General features: G+C 41.8%; 1 protein-coding gene and 1 non-coding gene across 4 annotated transcripts in view; one reads left to right on the top strand and one right to left on the bottom strand.

Moving 5' to 3' along the window:
• Positions 1-26,903, bottom strand: part of RPF2 (ribosome production factor 2 homolog) — a 43,963-nt gene that overhangs the window by 5,147 nt on the left and 11,913 nt on the right. For all 3 annotated transcript variants that reach the window (XM_054254336.2, XM_002747023.7, XM_078369960.1), the window contains 4 exons: positions 23,792-23,873; positions 21,238-21,314; positions 14,667-14,766; positions 6,973-7,075 (listed from right to left, as the gene is read on the bottom strand). In XM_054254336.2, coding sequence (XP_054110311.1) covers positions 6,973-7,075; positions 14,667-14,766; positions 21,238-21,314; positions 23,792-23,873 — 362 coding nt within the window. The remainder of the gene's footprint in view (positions 1-6,972; positions 7,076-14,666; positions 14,767-21,237; positions 21,315-23,791; positions 23,874-26,903) is intronic.
• LOC118153256 (U6 spliceosomal RNA) lies at positions 14,429-14,534 on the top strand. The gene has a single exon (XR_004742513.1). It is a non-coding gene; the product is annotated as a U6 spliceosomal RNA (small nuclear RNA).

Genomic DNA, 26,903 nt, shown 5'->3' with positions numbered 1-26,903 from the left:
CTGTAATCCTAGCTACTCAGGAGATTGAGGCAGGAGAACTGCTTGAACCAGGAGATGGAGGTTGTAGTGAGCCAAGATCGCGCCACTAACACTCCAGCATGGGTGACAGAGCAAGACTCCATCTTCAAAAAAAAAAAAAAGAGTGATGGTAGAGTGAGGAAGAAGGGTGACTTGCAAATTCCTTTTGTGAATGGTACCACAAGAACAGCTGAATGAGCTGAAGATACAAATGTGTTACCGTAGCTAAGTCTCTACAGTGTTGACTGAATGACAATGTTTATAAGAGGTTAGCCTTTCCACACAAAAGCTGGAGTGCTAGAAAGGCAACAGGTGACACGAAAGAAGAGAATGAACAGAAGAGGAAAGCACTGTTAAGGAATACCCAAGAGAACAGCCAACATGAGTGTGCAAAAGCCCCATCAACAGCCCTCAGGGCTCTAAGCACATCACAGGCAGGCAGCTTAGGGCCCAGATCACCCCGGAGAAGCATATGAACTGGCTACAGGAAGAGTTAGAGTAATAGATACGCTATATTAAACACAGTACAAGCTGAGTAACCCTTATCCAAAATGCTCAGGACTAGAAGTGTTCCAGATTTTTTTGAGTTTTGGAATATTTGCATTATACCACTTGAGTATCCCTAATCTGAAACTCCAAAATTGGAAACGCTTTGGAGAATTTCCTTTGAGTGTCATGTTGAAACTCAAAAAGGTTCAGATTTTGCAACAGTTTGGATTTCAGATGTTCAGATTAGGGATGCTCAACCTGTAATTTACACCAAATTAAATAAAGCAAAACAACAACAAAAAAACAAACCCAGCCTAGGGTATACGAAGAGCAGAAAAGTTAAACAACAAAAAGTTCTAGCAACACTACAAGATAAAATGAATGTATATTTTTTTAGATGGAGTCTCACTCTATTGTCACCCTTGATGGAGTGTTGTGGCATGATCTTGGTTTAGTACAATCTCCGCCTTCCACGTTCAAATGATTCTCCCTCCTTAGCCTCTTGAGTAGCTGGGATTACAGGAATGCACCACCACACGCAGCTAATTTTTATATTTTTGGTAGAGACAGGGTTTCACCATGCTGGCCAGGCTGGTCTCAAACTCTTGACCTCAAGCAATCCAATGCCTCAGCCTCCCAAAGTGCTGATATTACAGGCGTGAGCCACCAGGCCCAGCCATAAAATGAATATTAGTATGACACTTAAAGGGGACAAGCACAGAGAAAGGACAGCTCACAGGAGAGCCCTTTGCCTCTCTCTTCTTACTGATTCCAGGAGATGACACCTGACAGAGTATCCACGTCAGACCCGGCCGAGGTGGGTGGATCACAAGGTCAAGAGATGGAGACCATCCTGGTCAACATGGTGAAACCCCATCTCTACTAAAAATACAAAAAATTAGCTGGGCATGGTGGCATGCGCCTGTAATCCCAGCTACTCAGGAGACTGAGGCAGGAGAATTGCCTGAACCCAGGAGGCGGAGATTGCAGTGAGCTGAGATCACACCATTGCACTCCAGCCTGGGTAACAAGAGCGAAACTCTGTCTCAATAAAAAAAAAAAAGCTAAAGTTGGCTGTTATTAGGGCATCCTCTCTAGAAGCTAATTCAAAGCATATGAGAAGCTGGGTGTAATGGCTCATGCCTGTAATCTCAACATTTTGGGGGGGCCACGGTGGGGAAATTACTTGGGCCCGAGGGTTTGAGACCAGACTGGGCAACAAGGAGAAACCTTGTCTCTACAAAAAATTAGCCAGGAGTAGTAGTGTGTGCCTATGGTCCCAGCTACTCAGGAGGCTGAGGTGGGAGGACTGCTTGAGCCCAGGAGTCCGATCACACCACTGCACTCTGCACTCTGCACTCCAGCCTTGGTGACAGAGCAAGACCATCTCAAAAAAAAAAAAAAGCATATGGAGGCAGTGACCATTTGATTCTGTCATATCACATGAACTTCTGCATTTGCATCTACACTTTTAGTGTCTCCCAATAAATTATATGTGTAATAGTGAACTAAAAGAGGTCATCAAAGAAAGATGTGTTTGGTATACTGGTTAAGAAATCGGGCCGGGTACAGTGGCTCACACCTATAATCCCAGCACTTTGGGAGGCTAAGGCAGGTGGATCACAAGGTCAGGAGTTCGAGACCAGCCTGGCCAACATGGTGAAACATCATCTCTACTAAAGATACAAAAAATTAGCCAGGCGTGGTGGCCCACGCCTGTAGTCCCAGCTACTGGGGAGGCTGAGGCAGGAGAATCACTTGAATCTGGGAGGCAGAAGCTGCAGTGAGCCAAGACTGGGCCATTATACTCCAGTCTGGGCAAGAGGGTGAGATGTCATCTCAAAAAAAAAAAAAGGAAAAAGAAATCAAGGATACGTATTTAAATTTTCAAATAAATTTTTTCTTCCACTTAAAGTGCTAATTTTCAGCTAGTTAGAAAACCTGTCAATTCAAAACAGCTCATGGCATGTTTGATAGATTCAGGTCACCCAAGTATTACCATACACTACCAAAACTCCTCTAACGCACCTTTTAATTAACTAAAAATAATTTTTAAAATTGATGCATAGATGTACACAGCTTCAGGGTGCATGTAATAATTTAATATTGTGCCTTATTTACACAAGTGTCCTAATGAATAATTTTTTGAGTGGTACATAAAATTAAGATTTCTAAATAACTGTACAACTACCTATGTCGCTATTTTATTAAAGAATTAAGCTGCAATGCCCTACTCGTCTGTGTAGATGATCTTATTTTAATCATTTCAGTGAGTGTCTTTACTGGCAGATCAAACTCATTTAAGGAAATATTTTCTAGCTTTTAGTTATCTGCAAACAGAATCTAGTTCCTTCTCTCTCAGATGGGCTCAAGCTGGTAGATATGCTAACTGGTAATTTCTACATATTTTAAAATATTATTTGCCTATTTCTTGAGGAAGAGTGACATTACTACTACTGTTCAAACTGTAATTTCCTCATTTTCCTCCCTCTTACACATTTCTCTTTGGCTGAAAGTCTGTTTTCATTAAGTAAACTCCTTTACTAGAATGTTGTGTTTGCTTTTTAAAGTATGCTAGCACTTTCTGTTTTACATATTTTCCCCCATAAAGCCCTAACCATTGTGCAAAGGCACATGTGACATTACTAATGATTTTGTTTCACATTAATGGCTCTGACCCTATAGTGAATAAAATTTCCTAAGGGATATAAACAGTCAAGGAATTATAGAATATATAGAACAATGATCATAACACTATGATTTATTCCCCCAAAAGATCATGTTAAATGTTATATTAATATAATTTCATGTTTAGAGTTCCTTTTATTCAAAATGCTCAAAACCATTTTATAAGCCTCATTAATCTTCACAAATAATGTGTGTGAATATTAACTATTACCATTTGCAAATTGCTTAAGCGCTAATTTGCAGAAAGAGAGAGGGAAAGGGTTCCACAGTACAGCTCAAAGAATGCCTTGGGAGCTGAGTTAAGTCAGACATACTTTCTGCCATATCCCCATCTATGAGTACCTCTTCACCCTTACAAAGAAGTACTGCCAATCTCAGGGGGACCTCAGAATCATCTAAATGTTATTGTTGCAGTTCGCAGAGGAAAGAATGAAGACCCTGAGAAGTGGTGACCTGTCCATGTCGGGTAGCTAAGCCCAGTTCAGAGCCAGGTCAGTAGGCTGAGAGGTGATGCTGAATCCCAGGACCACCCCTTCCTCCCTTCCTCAATGCTTCCCAAGTGTGGCACAGCCTCTTGAAGCTAACCTGATCCATAAGTTTAGTGATTCTTTCAAGTAGTAGCTCACCCTCAATCACATTGGCCACTTTTTACTTCAAATCAATAGCTAACCAGTATTACAAGGCACATATGGAAAAGTATATACTAGGGTCTCTGATTTTAAATTCAAACTTTTTTTTGTTATAAAAGATGATTCTAGCAATCAGATTTTTGGTGGATCTATGTATTATAGTCACACTGCTAGTTTATTGGTGTGTGTGTGTGTGTGTGTTTTTGCTCTGTCACCCAGGCTGGAGGGCAGTGGTGCAATCTCTGCTCACTGCAACCTCCGCCTCCCAGGTTCTACTGCCTCAGCCTCCCAAGTAGCTGAGATTACGGGCACCCGCCACCATGCCCAGCTAATTTTTGTACTTTTAGTACAGATGGGGATTCACCATGCTGGCCAGGCTTGTCTCAAACTCCTAACCTCAGGTGATCCATCCACCTCGGCCTCCCAAAGTGCTGGGATTACAGGCATGAGCCACCACACCAGGCCAGTTTATTCTTGTTCTAAAGTCTGACTTGTTAATCCTCTATTTTGTTTTATTTGCTCTGTATCTTTCTTTACAAATAAATCCTTTTCACTAAACACAAGTTCTGATACAAGTGAATACTTTCTGTGAAAATGTTCAACACAGAAGAGTTTTAGACAATTGCTATTATTCATTTATCACTCTCAACAATTTATTATATTTTTACCTCTATTGTATCCTCAGTTTAACATAAGTGGTTTTTGTTTTGTTTTTGTTTTTGTTTTTGTTTTGAGAAGGAGTCTTGCTCTGTCACCCAGGCTGGAGTACAGTGGTGTGAACTCAGTTCACCACAACCTCCACCTCCAGGGTTCAAGTGATTCTCCTGCCTCAGCCTACCAAGCAGCTGGGGCTATAGGCATGTGCCAATACATCTGGCTAATTTTTTGTATTTTTAGTAGAGATGAATTTTCACCGTGTTAGCCAGGCTGGTCTTGAACTCCTGACCTCAAGCATGAACTTGGCTCACTGCAACCTCCACCTTTCGGGTTCAAGTGAGTCTCAATGCCTCAGCCACCTTAGTAGCTGGGATTACAGGTATGCACCACCACACCCAGCTAATTTTTGTATTTTTAGTAGAGATAGGGCTTTGCTTTGTTGGCCAGACTGGTCTCGAACTCCTGGCCTCAAGCAATCCACCCGCCTTGACCTCTCAAAGTGCTGGGATTACAGGTGTCCAGCCAATGTAAGTTTTGGGTTTTTTTGTTTTTTTGAGACACAGTCTCACTCTATAGCCCAGGCTGGAATGCAGTGGCATCATCTCAGCTCACTGCAACCTCTGCCTCCCAGGCTCAAGCAATTCTCATGCCTCAGCCTCCTAAGTAGCTGGGATTACAGGTGTGTGCCACCACACCCAGCGAATTTTTTTATTTTTTAGTAGAGATAAGGTTTCTTCATGTTGGCCAAGCTCATCTCAAACTCCTCACCTCAAGTGATCTGCCTGTTCTCTGCAACCTCTGCATCCTGGGCTCAATCAATTGTCCTGCCTCAGCCTCCTGAGTATCTAGGACAACAGGTGTGTGCCACCATGTCCAGCTAATTTTTGTACTTTTATTAGAGACTGATTTCGCTATGTTGGCCAGGCTGGTTGTGAACTCCTGGCCTCAAGCAATCCACCCACCTCAGCCTCCCAAAGTGCTGGGATTACAGACATGAGCCATCATGCCCAGCCTAAAAACATTTTTGTTAGTGATTTTTCATTTCTTGTTCTCTAAATAACAGTTATCTACTCAATAGTATAATACATACTTAGAAGCCCCCAATCATATAGAGAAACTCAAACAGGAGACTTGAAGGGCTTTCTATCTTAACTAGCTTAAAATGACTATAAAGTCTCTAATTATAAAGTCTCTAATTACATCTTATAATCATTAGATATTTTATTGCATTTTGCCTTATTATTTAATTTTTAATGAGAGGAAAAGAGAAAAACAGAAGTGGTGGTATTAATCATATGGAGAAAAAGAACTAAGTGTCTCTGACTTAATACAGTTGAGCCCAAGACAGAAATTATTAACTGACAAGAGGGAATATTTAAGCTTCGGATGGACATTCATTGGACATAAAGCCCTTCAGTCATGTATTTCATTGCGAAGGAAAACAAAATAAAAACCATGTATGAAATGCTAGATGCAAACAGCTGCACAACAGCACTACTGTACAGAAAACACTGTCAACACCATGCTATCAGCTCTCAGACTGCAACACCAGCCACACCATAGATCAAGATGTACAGCAAAATCTGAACTCAATGTACAAAGAAAGGAAATGTGTGGGAGTCAGTGTATTCTCTAGGAAACTGTGGGCTGTCAGTTAGTACCAACACCTAAAAAAAGAAAAGTCACACACTTACCTCAAGAAGCACATTTGTAAGCATGCCAATAACTCTTTAATAAACATAGAATCTGCTTACGATTTTTTTTGTGAGACTCTGTTGTTCAGGCTGGAGTGCAGTGGCACAATCATGGCTTACTGCAACTTCCACCTCCCAGGTTCAAGCAATTTTTGCGCCTCAGCCTCTCAACAGTTGGAACTGCAGGCAGGTGCCACCATGCTGGGCTAATTTTTGTATTTTTTTCAGTAAAGAAGGGGTTTCACCATGTTGGCCAGGCTGGTCTTGAACTCCTGGCCTCAAGTGATCTGCCTGCCTCAGCCTCCCGAAGTCCTGAGATTACAGGTGTGAGCCACCGTGCTCGGCCTGCTTGTTAAGATTTATATTTATATTGTGGTAGGGGTAGAAGGCCTAGGCTAGGGACAGAGGATATAATGAATCTAGCCACTGAATCTTCTTATTCCTTTTAGACTCAGTTTCTTAGACTTAGAGTTTTGAGAGCTGCTTTGGCCAAGGATTTGTGGCTCAGTGCTGTAAATCCAACCAGAACAATAAAGAGATACTGCATAAAGCTAGGAAGGGTTAGTGCACATGGCTCAGAGACAGTGCAGCATCAGATGCTCTGGGGCCCTGGAAAAGTAGGGCTTCAGAGGCAAAGGACTGAGGATCAGCACAGAGCTGCCGCAATTGCTATCCTGCCAACTCTCCAAAATCCTTTCGGCCAGATGCCAATTCTAAGTTTGGGCTCTATAAAACAGTCACAGTGTTTTAAACACTAACCTTGAGGATCAAGAAAATATGCTATGAAATGCACTTACTTATAGCTTCGAAAGTAAATCTTCCCATTCAGTGCAGTGAAGTGCAGAACATACTCTAATCCAGCCAGGCGGATATTTGATACTGCGGGGCCTCTGAAGAAATCTAAAAACACATATTAAATTGTTAAAACAAAACAAAAAAACATACTTGCAAAATTCGGTTACTAAGAACTACATTCTAAACATTTTGCTCTAATACTTATCTAAAAAAAATAGCACAAAAAATGATTCTTGGAAAATGTCTGAAGGTCTCGCCCTTAACCATTTAATCTCATGACTTTATTTCTGTGTTCGGTTCACTGAGACATTCAGTGTTCTCAGTTTTGAAGTTCTCCCTCTGAGTCAGCTCAGCAGCAAAAAATCATATCCATTACAGGTATTAACCTTAAAAAAATGTAAATCAAAGCATAAAATTTTAATCTACTGGTAGATGAAGACAGCAAATTTCTATAAAATCGGCTGTTGGAACTGGCTATTAAAATCAAATTAGCCTTAATTTTTTTTCTATGAGAAAGGCCAAGAAAAAAAATTCTAATATGAAATAGATTATATGAGCAAAGGATAAGAAACTTTATCAACTGTTAATGCCAGAAAAGAACCTTGGAGATTGGTGATAGGCTCTTTTCTCACAGAGTGGTAATCATACCACTGGTGGCACAAAGCCAGATATAATTTACTATGTATTTCTTTTATCCTGTACCATTCTCCATTTACGATAGGGACATAAGGTTTCCCTTTAAAAAGAGTACAGCTGGGCGTGGTGGCTCAAGCCTGTAATCCCAGCACTTTGGGAGGCCAAGGCGGGTGGATGACGAGGTTAAGAGATCAAGACCATCCTGGTCAACATGGTGAAACCCAGTCTCTACTAAAAATACAAAAAATTAGCATGGTGGCGCATGCCTGTAATCCCAGCTACTCAGGAGGCTGAGGGAGGAGAATTGCCTGAACCCAGGAGGCGGAGGTTGCAGTGAGCCGATATCGCGCCATTGCACTCCAGCCTGGGTAACAAGAGCGAAACTCCATCTAAAATAAATAAATAAATAAAAATAAATAGTTGGCTGAGCGCGGTGGCTCACACCTGTAATTCTAGCACTTTGGGAGTCCAAGGCACAGGGATTGCCTGAGGTGGGGAGTTTGAGGCCAGCATGATCAACATGGAGAAACCCCATCTCTACTAAAAATACAAAATTAGCTGGGCATGGTAGCACATGCCTGTAATCCCAGCTACTTGGGTGGCTGTGGCAGGAGAATCAGTTGAACTGGGGAGGTGGAGCTTGTGGTAAGCTGAGATTGCACCATTGCACTCAGCCTGGGCAACAAGAGAGAAACTCTCTAAAAATAAATAAGTAAATAAAAGAGTAGTCAGCCGGGCACAGTGGCTCATGCCTATAATCCCAGAACTTTGGGAGACTGAGGTAGGTGAATTGCTTAAAATCAGGAATTTGAGTCCAGCCTGGGCAACATGGTCAAACCCCATCTCCACTGAAAGTACAAAAAAATTAGGCAGGCTATATTCCCAGCTACTGGAGAGGCTCAGGTGGGAGGATCACTGATCCTACCACTGCACTCCAGTGACGGCGACAGAGCAAAACCCTGTCTCGCAAAATAAAAAGAGGAGTCAATTAAAAGAAAATCTCCAATGAACGTCATGCTATGGATACTACACGGACTTGGCTATGAGAGAAGTTTGGAAAATAAATGCGGTATCCTAATTTTACAGCTGAGAAAATCGAACCTCCAAAAGGCTAAATGTAAATTCATGAATAACATTTAACTAAGATAAAGTTCTATATAAAACTTTATCCAAGGCTGAGCGCGGTGGCTCATGCCTGTAATTCCAGCACTTTGGTAGGCTGAGGCGGGTGGATCACGAGGTCAAGAGATCGAGACCATCCTGGTCAACATGGTGAAACCCAGCCTCTACTAAAAATACAAAAAATTAGCAGGGCATGGTGGCGCGTGCCTGTAATCCCAGCTACTAAGGAGGCTGAGGCAGGAGAACTGCCTGAACCCACGAGGCGGAGGTTGCAGTGAGCCAAGATCATGCCATTGCACTCCAGCCTGGATAACAAGAGCGAAACTCCGTCTCAAAAAAAAAAGTTTATCCAAGTTTGCTTAGGAAGAGCTACCCAAGGCAGGTGATGTAGCAAGCAGGAAATTCTATCTGGTCCCATTCTGTAGCCACCTAGCATTTTTCTTCCCTCTTCCCATTAGCCTGTAAAATAAAGATTATCTCCATGTGCACAGATGTACACATCTTTTGTCATCTGCTTTTCCTTTCTTGTGGTTAACCAAAAGAAAATCACAGCATTAATGTGATTTTCAAAACAAACACAAGTATACAAGCACATTTATACTATTCCCCCAAACCAAAAAAACCCCAATGGACATTTTTAATTTTTTTTAAATGTACATATATTACCTATATTTATACATATATAAAGATGGGGTCTCACTATGTTGCCCAGGCTGGTTTCAAACTTCTGGGCTCAAGCAATCCTCCTGCCTTCGCCTCCCAAAGTGCTGGGATTACAGGCATGAGCTACCCTGCCTGGCCTGAGACATTTTTATAAAACAAGTTTGTACTTTTCAAGATATTTTAATCTAAATATCACAATAAAGAGCTTTCCCATGATTTTGCCAAAGCCTGACTCTCCTTCAGTGGCCAAGTTAATGAAGCCCACTCACTGGTATGACATTACTGAAGTCATAGCAATTCTGGGGAACAAAATATATACATTCCAGTCTGCTCTGAAATAATCTTTTTTTTTTTTTTGAGACAGGGTCTCCCACTGTCCCCTGGACTAGAATGCAATGGCACAATCTCGGCTCACTACAACCTCCACCTCCTGGGTTCCAGCAATTCTCCTGCCTCAGCCTCCTGAGTAGCTGGGATTACAGGTGCCCGTCACCAAGCCCAGCTAAGTTTTTGTACTCTTAGTAGAGATGGAGTTTCACTATGTTGACCAGACTGGTCTCGAATTCCTGACCTCATGTTCCATCTGCCTTGGCCTCCCAAAGTGCTGGGATTACAGGAGTGAGCCACCATGCCCGGCAAAACAACTTTCATAAGGCAACATTTTCAAGGCATCTGTGCTTTTTCCATAAGTTTTTTAGAATGATACAAAGGGAGAAAACTTTAGAAACACAATAAGCACATAGAAAAGTACTCTTTATTAAGTGAAAATTTCTAAGACTATGAATATAGAAGAATTTTCAGTCTGTATCCAGTAGTTGTAAGTAGTCATCCTTTTATTACAACATTTTCTCTTAACCACCAAACTGAAATCTTACTGAAGTTCGAACTGAAACCGCACTAAAGTTTGCAATGCATCAAGGTAACACAAACACGTAATGAATGAAAAATGGGAGGGCAGAAATGGTAGTGCTTAGTAACTGAAAAGCAAGTATGTCTAACAGCATGATATTTTCTGGCTAGAAAACAACAGACTATGGTTTACACATGAATACCATTGGAAAGCATTCATTCACTTGACAAATAGTACCAGAGCACCTATTATGCGTTATGATAAATGACATACAGCATCTTTCCACCAGGGGTCCCACACATTCTAGGTAGATATGAATATATACAAACAACTGCAATTTAAAGTAGTACATTAAAAGGAGAACAGTATAAACTGTTCTGGAAGTTCCAGGGAGGGAAAGATCATTTCTAGTTGGGAAAGATCTCATGCCAAGTGGTATATACACTGTTAGGATTTCAAACATGAAATAAGTATTATAAATAACTCTTTATGAACCTGAGAACCTAAAGTATACTAATACTATATAAATAAAAGCATGGCCGAGTGCAGTGGCTCACGCCTGTAATCCCAGCACTTGGGAGGCCAAGGCGGTGGAGCACCTAAGGCCAGGAGTTCAAGACCAACCTGGCCAACACCACAAACCCCCGTCTCTACAAAAAATACAGAAAGTATACAAGCATGGTGGTGTACACCTGTAATTCCAGCTACTCAGGAGGCTAGGGCAGACGAATTGCTTGAACAGCTGACTCAGAGGTTGCAGTGAGCCAAGAATGCACCACTGCACTCCACCCTGGGCAACAGAGCGAGACTCCATTTCAAAAAATAAACAAATAAATAAAAAATAAAAGCCTGTTGGCTTATTAGTGGCATTAAGGGGAAAAAAAATTTTTTTAATAAATAAATAAATAAAGCATGTATTTTGGAGAGACCTAAGTTCAAAACGTTAATATGCCACTTGGTAAATGCATGACCTTAGAAAAGGTGCTCACCTGTCCAGGCCTCGGTGTTCTCAATCGTGTAATGAAAATCAGAATTAAAAATTTCTCTACTCCAAATTAAAAAAAAAAAAAACTACATATATAGTATGCTACCATTTAAGCAATAAAGGGGCTGGGTGCAGTGGCTCACACCTGTAATCCTAGCATTTTGGGAGGCCAACACAGGCAGATCATGAGGTCAGGAGATAGAGATCATCTTGGCCAACATGGTAAAAACCTATCTCTACTGAAAAGACAAAAATCAGCTGGACGTAGTGGCACATGCCTGTAATTCCAGCTACTGAGGAGGCTGAGGCAGGAGAATCGCTTGAAAGAGGGAGTCAGAGGTTGTGGTGAGCCGAGATCGCACCACTATACTCCAACCTGGTGACATAGCAAGACTCCATCTCAAAAAAAAAAAAATAATAAGGGAAGAATAGGCCAGGCACATTGGCTCACACCTCCAACTTTGGGACACTGAAGCTGGAGAACTGCTTGAGCAATGTAGCAAGACCTCATATCTACAAAAAATAAAAAGAATTAGCTGGGCATGGTGACATGTACCTGTGGTCCCAGCTACTGAGGGGAATGAGGTAGGAGGATCACTTGAGACTATGAAGTTGAGGCTACAGTGAGCCATGATCATGTCACTATACTCCAGCCTGATCAACAGAATGAGACCCTATGTCAAAACTAACAAAAAAACAGATGAAAACAAAATTCAGAATGAGTAAAATGGGTATCTTACATGAAAAAAAAAAAACATCTGCCAAGCACAGTGCTCACGCCTGTAAATCCCAGCACTTTGGGAGGCCGAGGCAGGCAGATCACCTGAGGTCAGGAGTTTGAGACCAGCCTGATCAACATGGAGAAACCCTGTCTCTACTAAAAACACAAAATTAGCCAGGTGTGGTGGCACATGCCTGTAATCCCAGCTACTCGAGGCTGAGCCAGGGGAATTGCTTGAACCCAGAAGGCAGAGGTTGCAGTGAGCCGAGATCATGCCATTGTACTCCAGCCTGGGCAACAAGAGTGAAACTCCATCTCAAAAAAAAAAGTCAACTTTTCTTTTTGGTCAATTATGCATACACACACTAAAAAAGGAACTTCCTAAACAAAAGTCCTTCATATATTTCTTGCTCCCTACTGATATTTCATTTGAAACACACAACATAAACTAAGGAGCAGCTGTCTTACTTCATATTTATACTAAAAACCCATCTTCCCTTGGTCCCTTGGTGCCCTACAATCTGAATGTATTCCTCTTCTACCTTTCCGCTTCTGTTCAGATTCCTTTTTGGGTTCACTCTCTTCCCCTCGTCACTGAATTATGTGATCATTCCTGCCATCTAGTGGAAGCACAAAACAATGAGAAGGTAGGGCTTATTAAAACACAAAAAGTATTTAAACAAATGCAAACAAAACCTCTCTCTATTACAACAAATTTTAAGTATCTACCTCACTGACAACAAAAAATTATATGGAAGACCTGGGGGAAAGAGAAAAAGACAGAAAACCTAGGTCAATGGAGTGCAAGTAATGGAAATCTTAGTTGAAAATCTGGCTGATATTTTGGCTGAAAAAATACCCTTGGTCAGGCATGGTGGTTCACGCCTATAATTTCAGCACTTTGGCAGGCCGAGGCAGGCAGATCACTTGAGGTCAGGAATTCGAGACCAGTCTGGCCAATGTGGTGAAACCCAGTCTTTACTAAAATTTAAAAACTTAGCAGGGTGTGATGGCATGCACCTGTGGTCCCAGGTACTAAGGAGGCTGAGGCAGGAGAATTACTTGAACCTGGGAGGTGGAGGTTGAGGTGAACTGAGATCATGCCAGGGCAACAGAGTGACACTCCATCTCAAAAAAAGAAAAAGAAAAAATACCCTTGATAATTTGGGATATATAATATTGAGAGAAGGAAATATTGGTCACTGTCTTTCATGTGTGAATTTAATTCATGGAACATATGGATAAGAACCTAGAGGAAAAGACTCTAGAAGGGATCATGGGATTATGCTCACCAGAGGCAAGATAGACAGCAGGGGAAGAAAAGCTCAGGCTTTGGAAGCTTTGGGTTTCAACTCAGCCTTACCTGCTGAATAGCTCTTATTTAACCTCTCAGGGCCCTCGTTTGTTTTCCCATCTGTAAAATGGGAATGTCACTGAACTCAAGAACTTTTGTAAAGATTAAACAGATAATAGTGGTTCTTAGTTTCTTTTTTTTAAAAGTAGTTATTATTAATAAGGAAAATAAATTCTAAAAATTAAAATCCCAAGAATGGCTCCTTTTACTTCATTACCGTCACTGTCCTACAGATAACCCATGTCTACCTCACAAGGTTCTTGTCAGAATGAAGCAGTGTATACGAAGTGCCTACTATCTGCGTGGCACTTAGGATGATGATGGTAATGAAGTAAAAAAGAGCCGGGGCCTGGTGCTGCGGCTCATGCCTATAATCCCAGCACTTTGGGAGGCCGAGGTAGGTGGATCACCTGAGGTCAGGACTTTAAGACCAACCTGGCCAACATGGCGAAACCTCATCTCTACTAAAAAAAAAAAAAAAAAGATTAGCCAGGCGTGGTGGTGGGCACCTATAATCTCAGCTACTTGGGAGACTGAGGCAGGAGAACAGCTTGAACCCGGGAGGTGGAGATTGCAGTGAGCTGAAATTGAGCCATTTCAGCCTAGGCAACAGAGCAGAGGTCACTGAGGCCTTCCTGGAAAAGAAACTTGATCTCACACTTAAATGAATGGTAGAAACTGGATAAATAAGAATGATACCAGAATAGACAACAGAAATGCGAATAATATATTGGCAATAAACCCTTTTTTAATGGAAAAAAAAAAGGAAATAGGAGATCAAGAAGGCAAGTTACATTGGCTATATACTGTGAAAGGCCTTGTATATTCAAGTCAGAAAAACTAATAAAGATTTTTGAGTTGGAAGTCAGTGATACATACAATCTTGAAATTTTAATCTCCCAACCTTCTAAATTTAATTTGAAATCATGCTAGGAATGACAGGAGATAGGTGCAGGAATTTTATAAGACACTATATAAATAATACCTCAGTTACTAATTTACATCCAGAAATAATCATCTACACAGTACGACAGCCCCTTTAATTCTCCTGAGATAATTAGGTACTTTCCTGTTGCTGATAAGGGGAAAAAGAAAGAGAGGTCCAAGAAAAGGAGAAAAAAGAAGTTGTGCTCGCTTCAGCAGCACATATACTAAAACTGGAACCATACAGAGAGATTAGCATGGCCCCTGCACAAGGATGGCATGCAAATTTGTGAAGCACTCCATTATTTTAAGTATATAAATATTATTTTAAAAATAAGAGAAAAAAGAAGTTAGAAACCTAAAGTAGCAACGTGCCACCAGTGACAGTCTGAGACTGCCTTCCTGAGCTATACTGTAGATAATAAATACTAAAATACTTACCAATAAGAAGACTTTTTAGTCTTCTATAATCTTCTGTTACATCAAAATCATCACCAGCAAATATTAACATGGGTTTTGTTCCCTCAGGGCATTTACTGTTCTAAAAAAAAAAAAAATTGCAATTATATAATTACCAAAGTCTAAACTGTTTATATACTGATTTTATTTTATTTTATTCATTTATTTATATTTTGAGGCAGTTTCACTCTGTCACCAAGGCTAGAGTGCAGTGGCACAATCTCAGCTCACTACAACCTCCGCATCCCAGGTTTAAGCGATTCTCCTGCCTCAGCCTCTCAAGTAGCTGGGACTACAGGTGCACGCCACCATGCCCTGCTAATTTTTTTTGTATTTTTCACAGAGACTGGGTTTCACCATGCTGGTAAGGCTGGTCTCAAATTCCTGACCTCAAATGATCCACCTGCCTCGGCCTCCCAAAGTGCTGAGATTACAGGTGCGAACCACTTTGCCTGGCCTATACAGATTTCAAAGTAGTCAATACTTACTTATTTTCACATTCTATTAACTGTCCTAAAACTATGTCTGTGAATACTGATATTAGAGGTAAAAACAGAGGTGGGTTTCTTTTTTTTTTTTTTGAGACGGAGTTTCGCTCTTGTTACCCAGGCTGGAGTGCAATGGCGCGATCTCGGCTCACCGCAACCTCCACCTCCTGGGTTCAGGCAATTCTCCTGCCTCAGCCTCCCGAGTAGCTGGGATTACAGGCACGCACCACCATGCCCAGCTATTTTTTTTGTATTTTTAATAGAGATGGGGTTTACCATGTTGACCAGAATGGTCTCGATCTCTTGACCTTGTGATCCACCCGTCTCGGCATCCCAAAGTGCTGGGATTACAGGCTTGAGCCACCGCGCCCGGCCTTTTTTTTTTTTTTTTTTTTTTTTTTTTTTTTTTTTAAGAGATAGGGTCTCATTGTGTTGCCTAGGCTGGACTCAAACTCCTGGGCCCAAGCCATTCTCCAAGTAGCTGGGATGACAGCTGTGGGTCTGGCTAAGATGACATTTTTAAGCTTCTAGACTGCTATACTAAAAAAGCCATTCTTTATCCCACTCATTTACATTATCAAATAAAAGACGGCAAAATAATCATATAAATTAATTTTTTTAACATTAGTCTATGCAAAGAATACTACTAAACATTATACTTGCAAAACCAAAAACAAAACAAAACAAAACAAAACAAAACAGGACCAACCAACAAATTAAAAATAGCCTTCTGATGGCCAGCATCCCAATCAAAATAAATTTAAGGCCAGCTGTGACGATTTATGCCTATAATCCCAGCACTTTGGAAGGCCAAAGAGGGAAGACAGCTTGAAGTCACAAGTGAGTTCAAGACCAGCCTGGGCAACATAGTGAGACCTTACCTCTTCAAAACAACTTGTTTTTTTTGAGACGGAGTTTTGTTCTCGTTGCCCAGGTTGGAGTGCAATGGTGCGATCTCGGCTCACCGCAACCTCCACCTCCCGGGTTTAAGTGATTCTTCTGCCTCAGCTGCCTGAGTAGCTGGGACTACACGCATGTGCCACCACACCCAGCTAATTTTGTATTTTTAGTAGAGACAGGGTTTCTCCATGTTGGTCAGGCTGGTCTCGAACTCTCAACCTCAGGTAATCTGCCCACCTCAGCCTCCCAATATGTTGGGATTACAGGCGTGAGCCACCACGCCTGGCCAAAAAAAAATTCTAAAAATTAGCTGGGCATGTTGGTGGGTGCCCATGGTCCCAGCCACTTAGAACTTGAGGTGGGAGGATCTCCTGAGCCCAGGAAGTGGAGGCTATAGTGAGCCATGATCATGCCACTGTACTCTCGCCTGGGTGACAGGGCAGAACCTTATCTCAGCAAATAAATAAATAAAAATTATAATTTATTTGTACCACTGTGCCTTTCATATAAAAGGAAAATACCTATTTTATAGGAAAATACCTTTTATATATGAAAGGCACATTGGTACAAATAAAATGTTTTTAAGCTTCTAGACTTCTATGCCAAAAAAAACACTATAACCTATAAAAAGTATTTTTAAATGAAGGTTATGGGCTGGGCACGGTGGCTCACACCTGTAATCCCAGCACTTTCAGAGGCAGAGACTGGTTGATCACTTGAGGTCAGGAGTTCGAGACAAGCCTGGCCAACATGGTGAAACCCTGTTTCTACTAAAAAAATACAAAAATTAGCCAGGTGTGTTGGTGTGTGCCTGTAGTCCCTGCTATTCAGGAGGTTGAGACAGGAGGATTGCTTGAACTGGGAGGTGGAGGTTGCAAAGTGTTGAGATTGCACCACTGCACATCAGCCTGGGCGACAGATGAGACTCTTACGTCAAAAAACAACAAACAAAAAACAACAACAAAAAAAACACACAAATAGCCAGGCATGGTGGTGCACACCTATGGTCCCAGCTACTTGGGAGGTTAAGGTGGAAGCATCACCTGAGCCCAGGGAAGTCCAGGCTGCTGTGAGCCATGCTCACGCCACTACACTCCAGCCTGGGATACAGAATAAGACCCTCAAAAAATATATATAAATAAAAATAAAATGAATGCTAAATTAAACTACCAACTAGACATTCACATGAGAGGCAATAAAATTTTACATAAGCTATAGAAAGTATAGGCCAATTCTCATCAGCAGGGTTGAGATTCTTACTATAAAAAGTATTTTCCCAGGCCGGGCAAGGTGGCTCACGCCTATAATCCCAGCACTTTGGGAGGCAGAGGCGGGTGGATCACGAAGTCAAGAGATTGAGACCATCCTGGTCAACGTGGCGAAACCCTATCTGTACTAAAAATACAAAAATTAGCTGGGCATGGTGGTGCACACCTGTAGTCCCAGCTATTCAGGAGGCTGAGGCAGGAGACTTGAACCCAGGAGGTGGAGGTTGCAGTGAGCCGAGATCACACCATTGCACTCCAGCCTGGGTAACAAGCGAAACTCAGTCTCAAAAAAAAAAAAAATGTATTTTCCCCAGTTCTAGATTTTCTATACCAAATAGAATGTGATGTGATTAAAAAGATGATTTAGAAGCCACCAAAGAGGAATAAATGAAATAGTAAAAATTCTTTAACTGAAGGAGTAATTTACAGAGGAAGGTGAATGACTTTTGGTCTGAGCAACAAAGCAAGATCCTGTCTCCAGAGAAAAACCCCAATACTTAATACATACAGCACTGATATTTTTCAATCCATTCCATTTTTAAAATATACTAGTCACATGCACATCATCATGAAAACCCTGAACTAGGCAGGAGACTACAACAGATGAGCTGGTTTGGCACGGTGGTTCACACCTATAATGCCAACACTTTGGAAGGCTAAGCTGGGAGGATCATTTGACCCCAGGAGTTCAACACTCTAGCTAGACAACATAGTGAGACCCCCATCTCTACAAAAAATTTATAAATTAGCCAGCTGTGGTGGTACATACCCACAGTCCCAGCTACTCAGGGGGCTGAGGCAGGAGGACTGTTTGAGTCCAGGAGATCAAGGCTCCACTGAGCTGTGATGCCACTGCACTCTGTCCTGGGCAACAGAGCAAGGCTCTGTCTCATAACAAATAAAAAAAATTTTTTTAATCATACAATATTTCAAAAACTTTTTTTTATTAAGAAATGAGGCCTCAACAGGGCACAGTGGCTCATGCCTGTAATCCCCACACTTTGGGAGGCCGGGGCATGAGGATCACCTGAGGTCAGGAGTTCGAGACCAGCCTCACTATCATGGTGAAACCCTGTTTCTACTAAAAATACAAAAATTAGCTGGCGCGGTGGTACACGCCTGCAGTCCCAGGTACTCAGGAGGCTGAGGCAGGAGAATCGCCTGAACCTGGGAGGCAGAGGTTGCAGTGAGCTGAGACTGTACCACTGTACTCCAATGTGGGCAACAAGAGGAAAACTTCGTCTCAAAAAAAAAGAAGTTTTTTGGAGAGGTAAGGGGCTGGCATGTGCTCATCAGCTAGCACTCCCTCCCACTCCCACTAAGCTGATGATGAGCTAGTGGCGGTGGTAAAGGTGAAATGGAGTTTTGCTGGTCTTCTCCAGGGATTTCTGGATGGCCCCAAAGAGACACTACAATAATATGACAGCTGGGTACCCCAGCACTTTGGGAGGCTGACGCAGAAGGATCTCTTGAGCTCAGGAGTTTGAGACCAGTCTGGGCAACATAGTGAGAGCTTATCTTTACAAAAAATTAGCTAGACGAGGTGGCATGCACCTATAGTCCCAGCTACCTGGGAGGCTGAGGTGGGAGGATTGCCTGAGCCCAGGAGGTCAAGGCTGTACTGAACTGAGACTGTACTACTGTTTCCCAGCCAGGGTGATAGAGTGAGACCCTGTCTCAAAAAAAAGAAAGAAAAATAATAGGAGGAATTCCATTGTAATCAAGCATCACAGTTTATGTACTTTACAAAATATTATCTTTACTGATAAGCATTTTCACATATATTATCTCATTTGGTGTTGTGATTTTATATGTGATTGCAATTGAAGGTCAAGGAAGCCACTGACAAGTCACAGCACCAGATGTCACTTGAATAGCCAAGACAGGCCTCAAATCCAAGTGTTCTGCCTCTAAATCCAGTATCAGACCACTGCTCTGCCTGTAGAGCAGAACACTGCAGTGACTCACTAAATGGGGATCTGGTAAACACCTTTTATTCAAACTCACAGGATAAAGTTACTTAGTACAGAAATTCTACCCAACTTGGAAAGCACATTTTCTTCTTAAAGTCAGGCTGAGAAAAGAGTGATTATATATTTTTGCTGTAATTCTTTCTACTAGACCATGAGCCTCAAAAACCCATAAACTGAGAGCAGTTACATAACTTTTTATTACAAACAAAAATATCGGTTCTCTCAAAGCCCTAGAGTCCTAATCTTGGTTATACTGACCATATGTGTGATTCTCACATATGGGCCTCAAACTCCAAATCTATACAAAAAAGAAAATTATTTAGGGCTTATCCAAATTGCTGTGAGGTCTAGATGAAATAATGTATTTGATGGGATAGATTAAGCCTGAAGCAGAGTTCTGAGTTTGTACCTAGGAGCTGAGTTAGAATACCATTCCCACCTTTCTAAGAGTATTTTTACTACTATTTACTACTTTCCATTTTGTAATACCATTAAAACAAAGATAACACAAAGACGCAACTCCCCAAGGGTGAACTGAGCTGCCATTTGGTGGTTAGTAACCAAAATACTTTAGTATCAGTAAAGACATTCCTGGGTTTAGAACAGGGTTCAATTTGAAAATTCTACAGGTTTTTCTAAGGTTCCATAAAATAATAGGTACTGTGATAATTCAGAGGAAGAGGACAGCATTTAAACTATAGGTCTCTGGGTGCTTTGGCTCACACCAGGCAGAGAGATCCCTTGAGCTCAGGAATTTGAGATCAGCTTGGGCAACATAGCAAAATGCTGCCTCTAAAAAAAAAAACACAAAAAAATTAGCTAGACGTGCTGGCATGTACCTATAGTCCCTACTTAGGAGGCTGAGGTGGGAGAGGATTGCTTGAGCCCAGGAGGTTGAGGCTGAAGTAAGCCATGTTCATGCCATTGCTCTCCAGCCTGGGTAACAAAGTGAGACCCCGTCTAAAAAAAATAAATAAATAAAAATCAAACTATGAAAAAAGCAAAAAAGAAAACAAACAAACTTTAAACCATGGCCTAGACAAGAATTAGTAACCACAGTCTGAAGTCTAACAGCCACAAGGTCAACATATGTTGCTATGCACTATAAATATATTCCTCTTTTTAAAAGAAAGGTAAAATAAACTTGCATTTTTTTTTTTTTTTGAGATGGAATCTTGCTCTGTCACCAGGCTGGAACACAGTGGTGCAATCTTGGCTCACTGCAACCTCCGCCTCCCGGATTCAAGCAATTCTTCCACCTCAGCCTCCCAAGTAGCTGGGACTACAGGTGTGCACCACTGCTCCCAGCTAATTTTTGTATTTTTAGTAGAGACAGGGTTTCACCATGTTGGCCAGGATGGTATCGATCTCTTGACCTCGTGATCTGCTCACTTCAGCCTCCCAAAGAGTGTGGGGATTACAGGCGTGAGCTACCACACCCAGCCTAAAATTGTATTTTTATCCTAGAGCATATCAAAATAAAAACACAAAATTTGGCCAGGCGTGGTGGCTCATGCCTGTAATCCCAGCACTTTGGGAGGCCAAGGCGGGCAGATCACAAGGTCAGGAGTTCGAGACCAGTCTGGCCAACATGGTGAAACCCTGTCTCTACTTTAAAAAAAAAAAAAAAAAAATTAGCCGGGTATGGTGACAGGCACCTGTAATCCCAGCTAGTCAGGAGGCTAAGGCAGGAGAATTGCTTGAACCCAGGAGGTGGAGGCTGCAGTGAGCTGAGATCACACCATTGCATGCCAGCCTGGGTGACACTCCATTTCAAAAAAAATACAAACCCCAAACAAGCAAAAAAACAAAAACACAAAGCTCTAGATCTACAACACTCTATCAGTACTCTTCACCACAAGATGTCACTACTGGCCAAGAGAAGCATTACAAAATATTTTCATTTCTAAGATCAGTATCTTACCTTAATGTCTTTTAGAGAGACAAAATTCTCAATACCTAATTCAATCATATCCAGCACATGGTAGTCATACATACGACCTGGAAGGAAAATGTATTTTTAAGCATGTATTTTTTCCCAAAGAACCACCTTACATATATACCCACATGACCTGTGTGTTCAAAATGCCCCACTATCTGCCTCTTTTCTTTCTCCCTACATCCCCCCCAAACATATCCCACTTTCTTACATTTTCAACTCTACTTATTGATTGTATGATAGTCATGGAAAGGATCTTAGATATTACTTAGCCCAACCCCTTTATTTTATAGAAGAATCAATGACAGCCCACAGAAGGCAAAGGGCTTGCCTAAGCCAGTGAGCATGCCAGGCTGAATCTCAATACACGGAGGCAAAGGTTCTTTTTCAAATCTATTTATGCAATAGATATTACAGAAGGGTTAATTTTTGTGGGTCAATACACCTTGTTTTTTTTTTTTTTCTAACTCCAATATTGATTTAGTACATATATATTTCATATTAAGAAAAGTCTGCAAGTTAGGGTAATTTTTTCCACCAATTCGAATGGATCCATGCTGTGTGGGAGATCAGAGACACTCAATGCAAACACAAGGTAATGGTGCTGCATCTACAACTAAATAGGCAGGGATGCTGAGAGCCCGAAGAGGCCACACTTCCTGTTCAAACCAGAAGTCAATTCTGACCGAGACAGAAGGCAATGGCATTCCAAAACATGAATTACTAAGGACTCTTTTCATTATTCTTTCTTACTTGTGGCACTTCACTGTATTGGCAGGGTCTTATTTATATGCCCCATGATTTACTTGCAGACTGATAAAAGAATTTTTTTTTTTGAGATGAAGTCTCGCCCTGTCGCCCAGGCTAGATTGCAATGGCATGATATCAGCTCACCGCAACCTCCGCCTCCCAGGTTCAAACAATTCTCCTGTCTCAGCCTCCCATGTAACTGGGATTACAGGTGTGCACTAACATGCCTGGCTAATTTTGTATTTTTAATAAAGATGGGGTTTCTCCATGTTGATCACGCTGGTCTTGAACCCCCAACCTCAGGTGATCTGTCAGCCTTGGCCTCCCAAAGTGCTGGGATTACAAGCTTGAGCCACTGTGTCCAGCCACGCCCAGCCTGATCTAAAAATTTTTTTTAGTATCACAAGGTGAAAGCAAAAAGACCCCACCAAAGTAGTTTACGGCTTATCGATTACACCATCAGTTAATCTGAGTCACAGATCGTGTTACAACAGATAGGTAGACGTGCAAGACAGGAAAGGCTGCCCACTCACCCCACCCCAACCAGGAATGCCAGGCAACCATCAGGTGACAGACGACCACCAGGTGATGATCAGTTATTAAACTCTCTAAAATAATAATTGGTTGCAGCCAGTGCCAGGGAAAGGCAGGCTCCCAAGAAATAGAAAACACCTGAGGCTAGTGATCAGCAATTTCCCAATAAGATCTCAGGAGTTGAGTGAGTGGGCTCAAACATGCAAACTAAGAGGCAAAATGGCAGACTTTAACAGGTATATGACCTTGCTCTATGCTTCATATGAGCACCCATACCACTCCAGTAACACACTGTACATGTGGCCCCTCCCAAGTGCTGGCAGGCCACTGTGCAGGCAGACTGCTCATCCCAAGGAAAAATCAAGAGAAGAGGCCAGGCATGCGGGTTCACACCTGTAATCTCAGCACTTTGGGAGGCCAAGGCAGATGGGTCACTTGAGGCAGGAGTTTGAGAGCACCCTGGGCAACATGGTGAAACCCTGTATCTACTAAAAATACAAAAATTAGTTGGGTGTGGTGGCAGGCTCCTGTAGTCCCAGCTACTCGGGAGGCTGAGGAGAACTGCTTGAACTCAGGAGGTGGAGGTTGCGATGAGCTGAGATTGAGCCATTGCACTCGTCTGGGCAACGGAGCAGAGCAAGACTGTCTCAGAAGGAAAGAAAAAAAAAAAGAAAAATCAAGGGACGAGAGACACCAAACTTCTGAAGCATACCAACATATAATGCCTAACGGCACAAAGGCCAAATAGCATACTGAAATCTCTCAGGTTGCCTGCATGGCGCTCTTCCTTTTGTTCCTGCTCTATTAACTTTTCTTTTCCTCGAGACAGGGTCTCACTCTGTCACCCAGGCTGGAGTACAGTGGTGGGATCTTGGCTCACTGCAACCTCTGCCTACCAGGTTCAAGCAATTCTCATGCCTCAGCTTCCTGAGTAGCTGGCACTACAGGCATCCGCATGCCCAGCTCCTGCTCTAAACTTTTTAATGAACTTTCACTCCTGTTCAAATACTTGCCTCACGGAGGTTGCAGTAAGCCAAGATCATGCCACTGCACTCCAGCCTGGGTGACAGAGTGAGACTCTGTCTCAAAAAAAAAAAAAAAAAAAAACTTGCCTCAGTCTCTCACTCTGCCTATGCCTCTTGGATGAGTTCTTTCTCTGAAGAGGCAAGAACCAAGCTGCGGCAGACCCGTACAAATTCACTGCTGCTAACCAGTTGACTCTTAGTGAAAACATTAAAAAGTAAATTATACTTACCTATGACTAGATTATTTGGCCGCTTCTTATTATGGGAGCCAAACATGAATAAAGAACAATCTGACTTCTTTGAAAAGAATTCCTATAAAACCAAATAAATCCGATTTAGCCAATGCATACATTTAAGAACTTTAAGAATCTTATCTTTAAACTCAGGCCTGGCTCAGTGGCTCACACCTGTAATCCCAGCACTTGGGAAGCCAAGGTGGGTGGACTACTTGAGGTCAGGAGTTTGAGACCAGCCTGGCCAACGTGGTAAGACCCCATCTTCACTAAAAATATAAAAGACAGCTGTGTGTGACAGTGCACACCTATAATCCCAGCTACTCTAGTGGCTGAGGCATGAGAATTGCTTGAACCCAGGAGTCAGAGGTTGCAGTGAGCTGCAAATGTGACAATACACTCCAGCCTGGGGGACAGAGTAAGACTCTGTCTCAAAAAAAAAAAAACTATACCAGTTTTTTTTTTCTGGTGGAATTTAATGAAAACTTAATGAACCAGAAAGGAAAATACAGAGGAAAAGTATTTCTAGCTTTTTACTTCAAGTTTTCTGATTTGGGGTACTTAGGGAAAAGATGTACATTTCAAGACTAAGAATACATAAATACTATTAGGTTAATAAATAAAATAAGACCATTTATTTTGCTATGCTGTCATTTTGGAATAGTACACCAAGTGTTTCATTTGCTGAACAAATCTCTTTTATTCACAGGATAGCATTACTGTCATTGCATATATTTAAAATACACATGGGGCTGGGCAAGGTGGCTCATGCCTGTAATCCCAGCACTTTGGGAGGCTGAGGCAGGCAGATCACGGAGGTTACCTGAGGTCAGGAGTTTGAGACCAGCCTGGTCAACATGGTGAAACCCTGTCTCCACTAAAAATGGAAAAATTAGCTGGGTGTGGTGGTACACGGCTATAATCCCAGCTACTCAGGAGACTGAGGCAGGAGAATTGCTTGAACTTGGGAGGCAGAGGTTTCAGTGAGCCGAGATCATGCCATTGCACTCCAGCCTAGGAAACAAGAGTTAGACTCCATCTCAGAAAAAAAAAAAAAAGATATCTGGCTGGGTGCAATGGCTCATGCCTGTAATCCCAACACTTTGGAAGGCTGAGTAGGTGGATGGCCTGAGATCAGGAGTTTGAGACCAGCCTAAGCAACATAGTAAAACCCCATCTCTACAAAAACTACAAAATATTAAGTAGGTATGGTGGTGAGCACCTATAGTCCCAGCTACTTGGCTGAGGGGGAAGGAAGGATTGCTTGAGCCCATGAGATTGAGGCTACACGCAGTGTGCCGTGATGGCGCCACTGCATTCCAACCTGGGTGACAGGGCGGCACCATCTTAGGAAAAAAAAGAGAGAGAGAGAGATTTTATCCATTTGGCTCTCAGAAGTATGGACCTCCATTACAGATTTAAGAGTAGTAAAAAATGTAAGTGTGGAGTTCCAATCCTAGGCAGCTCTTTTTACATTATGCCTATAGTCTCCACATCCTAGACACTTTACTGAGATCATCACTCTTAGCAAGAAAATTGGAATCAACATGTTTTAGTCCAAAAGTCAACTGGAAAGCCTCTTAGATTAATATATATATTAAAAAAAAAATAACAGATGAAAGACTCATAACCCTCAACTTTTCTTTACTGCTTAAAAGACTCTCTGAGGTATGGGCCCCTAGTTTATCATTCATTCTAGTCTCTAAACAGAAGTGTAAAGGGCAAACAACTACCCACCTAACCCGTCCACAACCAGCATGAGGGATGCAGAGTCAGAGAGTCCAAGAATTCAGGCTCTGCCACTAAGTATCTGGACAAATAATCTTTTTTGAGAATTAACTGTATCATTAAGGATAATACCACCTCTTGCAAAAACCTGCAGAGGCCACATGAGATGTCATATGTGAACACCCTGTACAATGTTGTAGAATGTCCCAAACAAAGTAGGTGTTCAAAAAATACTTTTTATGGCCAGGCATGATGGCTCATGCCTGTCATCCCAGCACTTCGGGAGGCTAAGGTGGTGGATCGCTTGAGCTCAGAAGCTGGAGACCAGCCTGGGCAACATGGCGAAATCCTGTCTCTACCAAAAAAAAAAAAAAAAAAAAAAAAAAATTGGGTGTGGTGGTATGCACCTATGGTCCCAGCTACTTGGGAGACTGAGGTGGGAGGATTACTTGAACCAGGGAGGCAGAGGTCGCAGTGAGCTGAGATGGTGCCATAGAACTCAAGCCCATGTGACATAGACCCTGTCTCAATTTGAAAAAAAAAAAAAAAAAAAAAAAAAACGTGTGTGTACACACACACACGTTTTTTTGTATGTCTAAATCAATGAAATTATTTTCTTAAAATTTTAAAAACATTCTCGTGTTATGACTAACATCCCAAAACTTTCCATAAAACACCCTTCATATATACTTGAGTGTTTTATATACATACACACGTGTGTGAATTAGTGTGTGTGTGTGTGTGTGTGTGTATAAACTTATCTCGTTCTCCACAAAATCTGCTTTTTATTTCTTAAAATTCTTGAGCAGGGGCAGTCAAACTACCTGCAAAAAGCCATATAATAAATATTTCAGGCTCATCCTTTTGTTGTTAACCAACTCTTCTTTTTTTAATTGAGACAGGGTCTCACTCTGTTGCCCAGGCTAAAGTGCAGTGGTACAGTCATAGCTCATTATAACCTCAAACTCCTTCGCTCAGGTGATCCTCCTGCCTCGGTCTCCCAGGTAGTTAGTACTTGGGCTCCCACCACCATGCCCTGTCAATCTTTTTATTTTTATTTTTTTAAGAGATGGGATCTCACTATGTTACCTTAGGCTGGTCTAGAACTCCTGGCCTCAAGCAATCCTCCTACTTCATTCTACCAAAGCTTGGGATTAGAGGTATGAACCACTGAGCCTGGCCTAACCAACTCTTTAAAAATGTAAAAACCATTCTTAGCTTGTAAGCCTCACACAGAGGAATTTGGTCTGCAAGAAGTATATTTTTGCCAACCCCTGTTCTAAAACAGCAAAGCTCATTTCTCCAAGACTGTGGTGAAAGAAATGTGTGGAGAGGGTCGGAAAAAGACAATTGACCACTATTTGTAACACAACCACTCTTT

This window comes from Callithrix jacchus, chromosome 4 (genome assembly GCF_049354715.1).
Source record: "Callithrix jacchus isolate 240 chromosome 4, calJac240_pri, whole genome shotgun sequence".
Lineage (NCBI taxonomy): Eukaryota > Metazoa > Chordata > Mammalia > Primates > Cebidae > Callithrix > Callithrix jacchus.
This window is presented reverse-complemented; position numbering and strand designations above follow the sequence as displayed.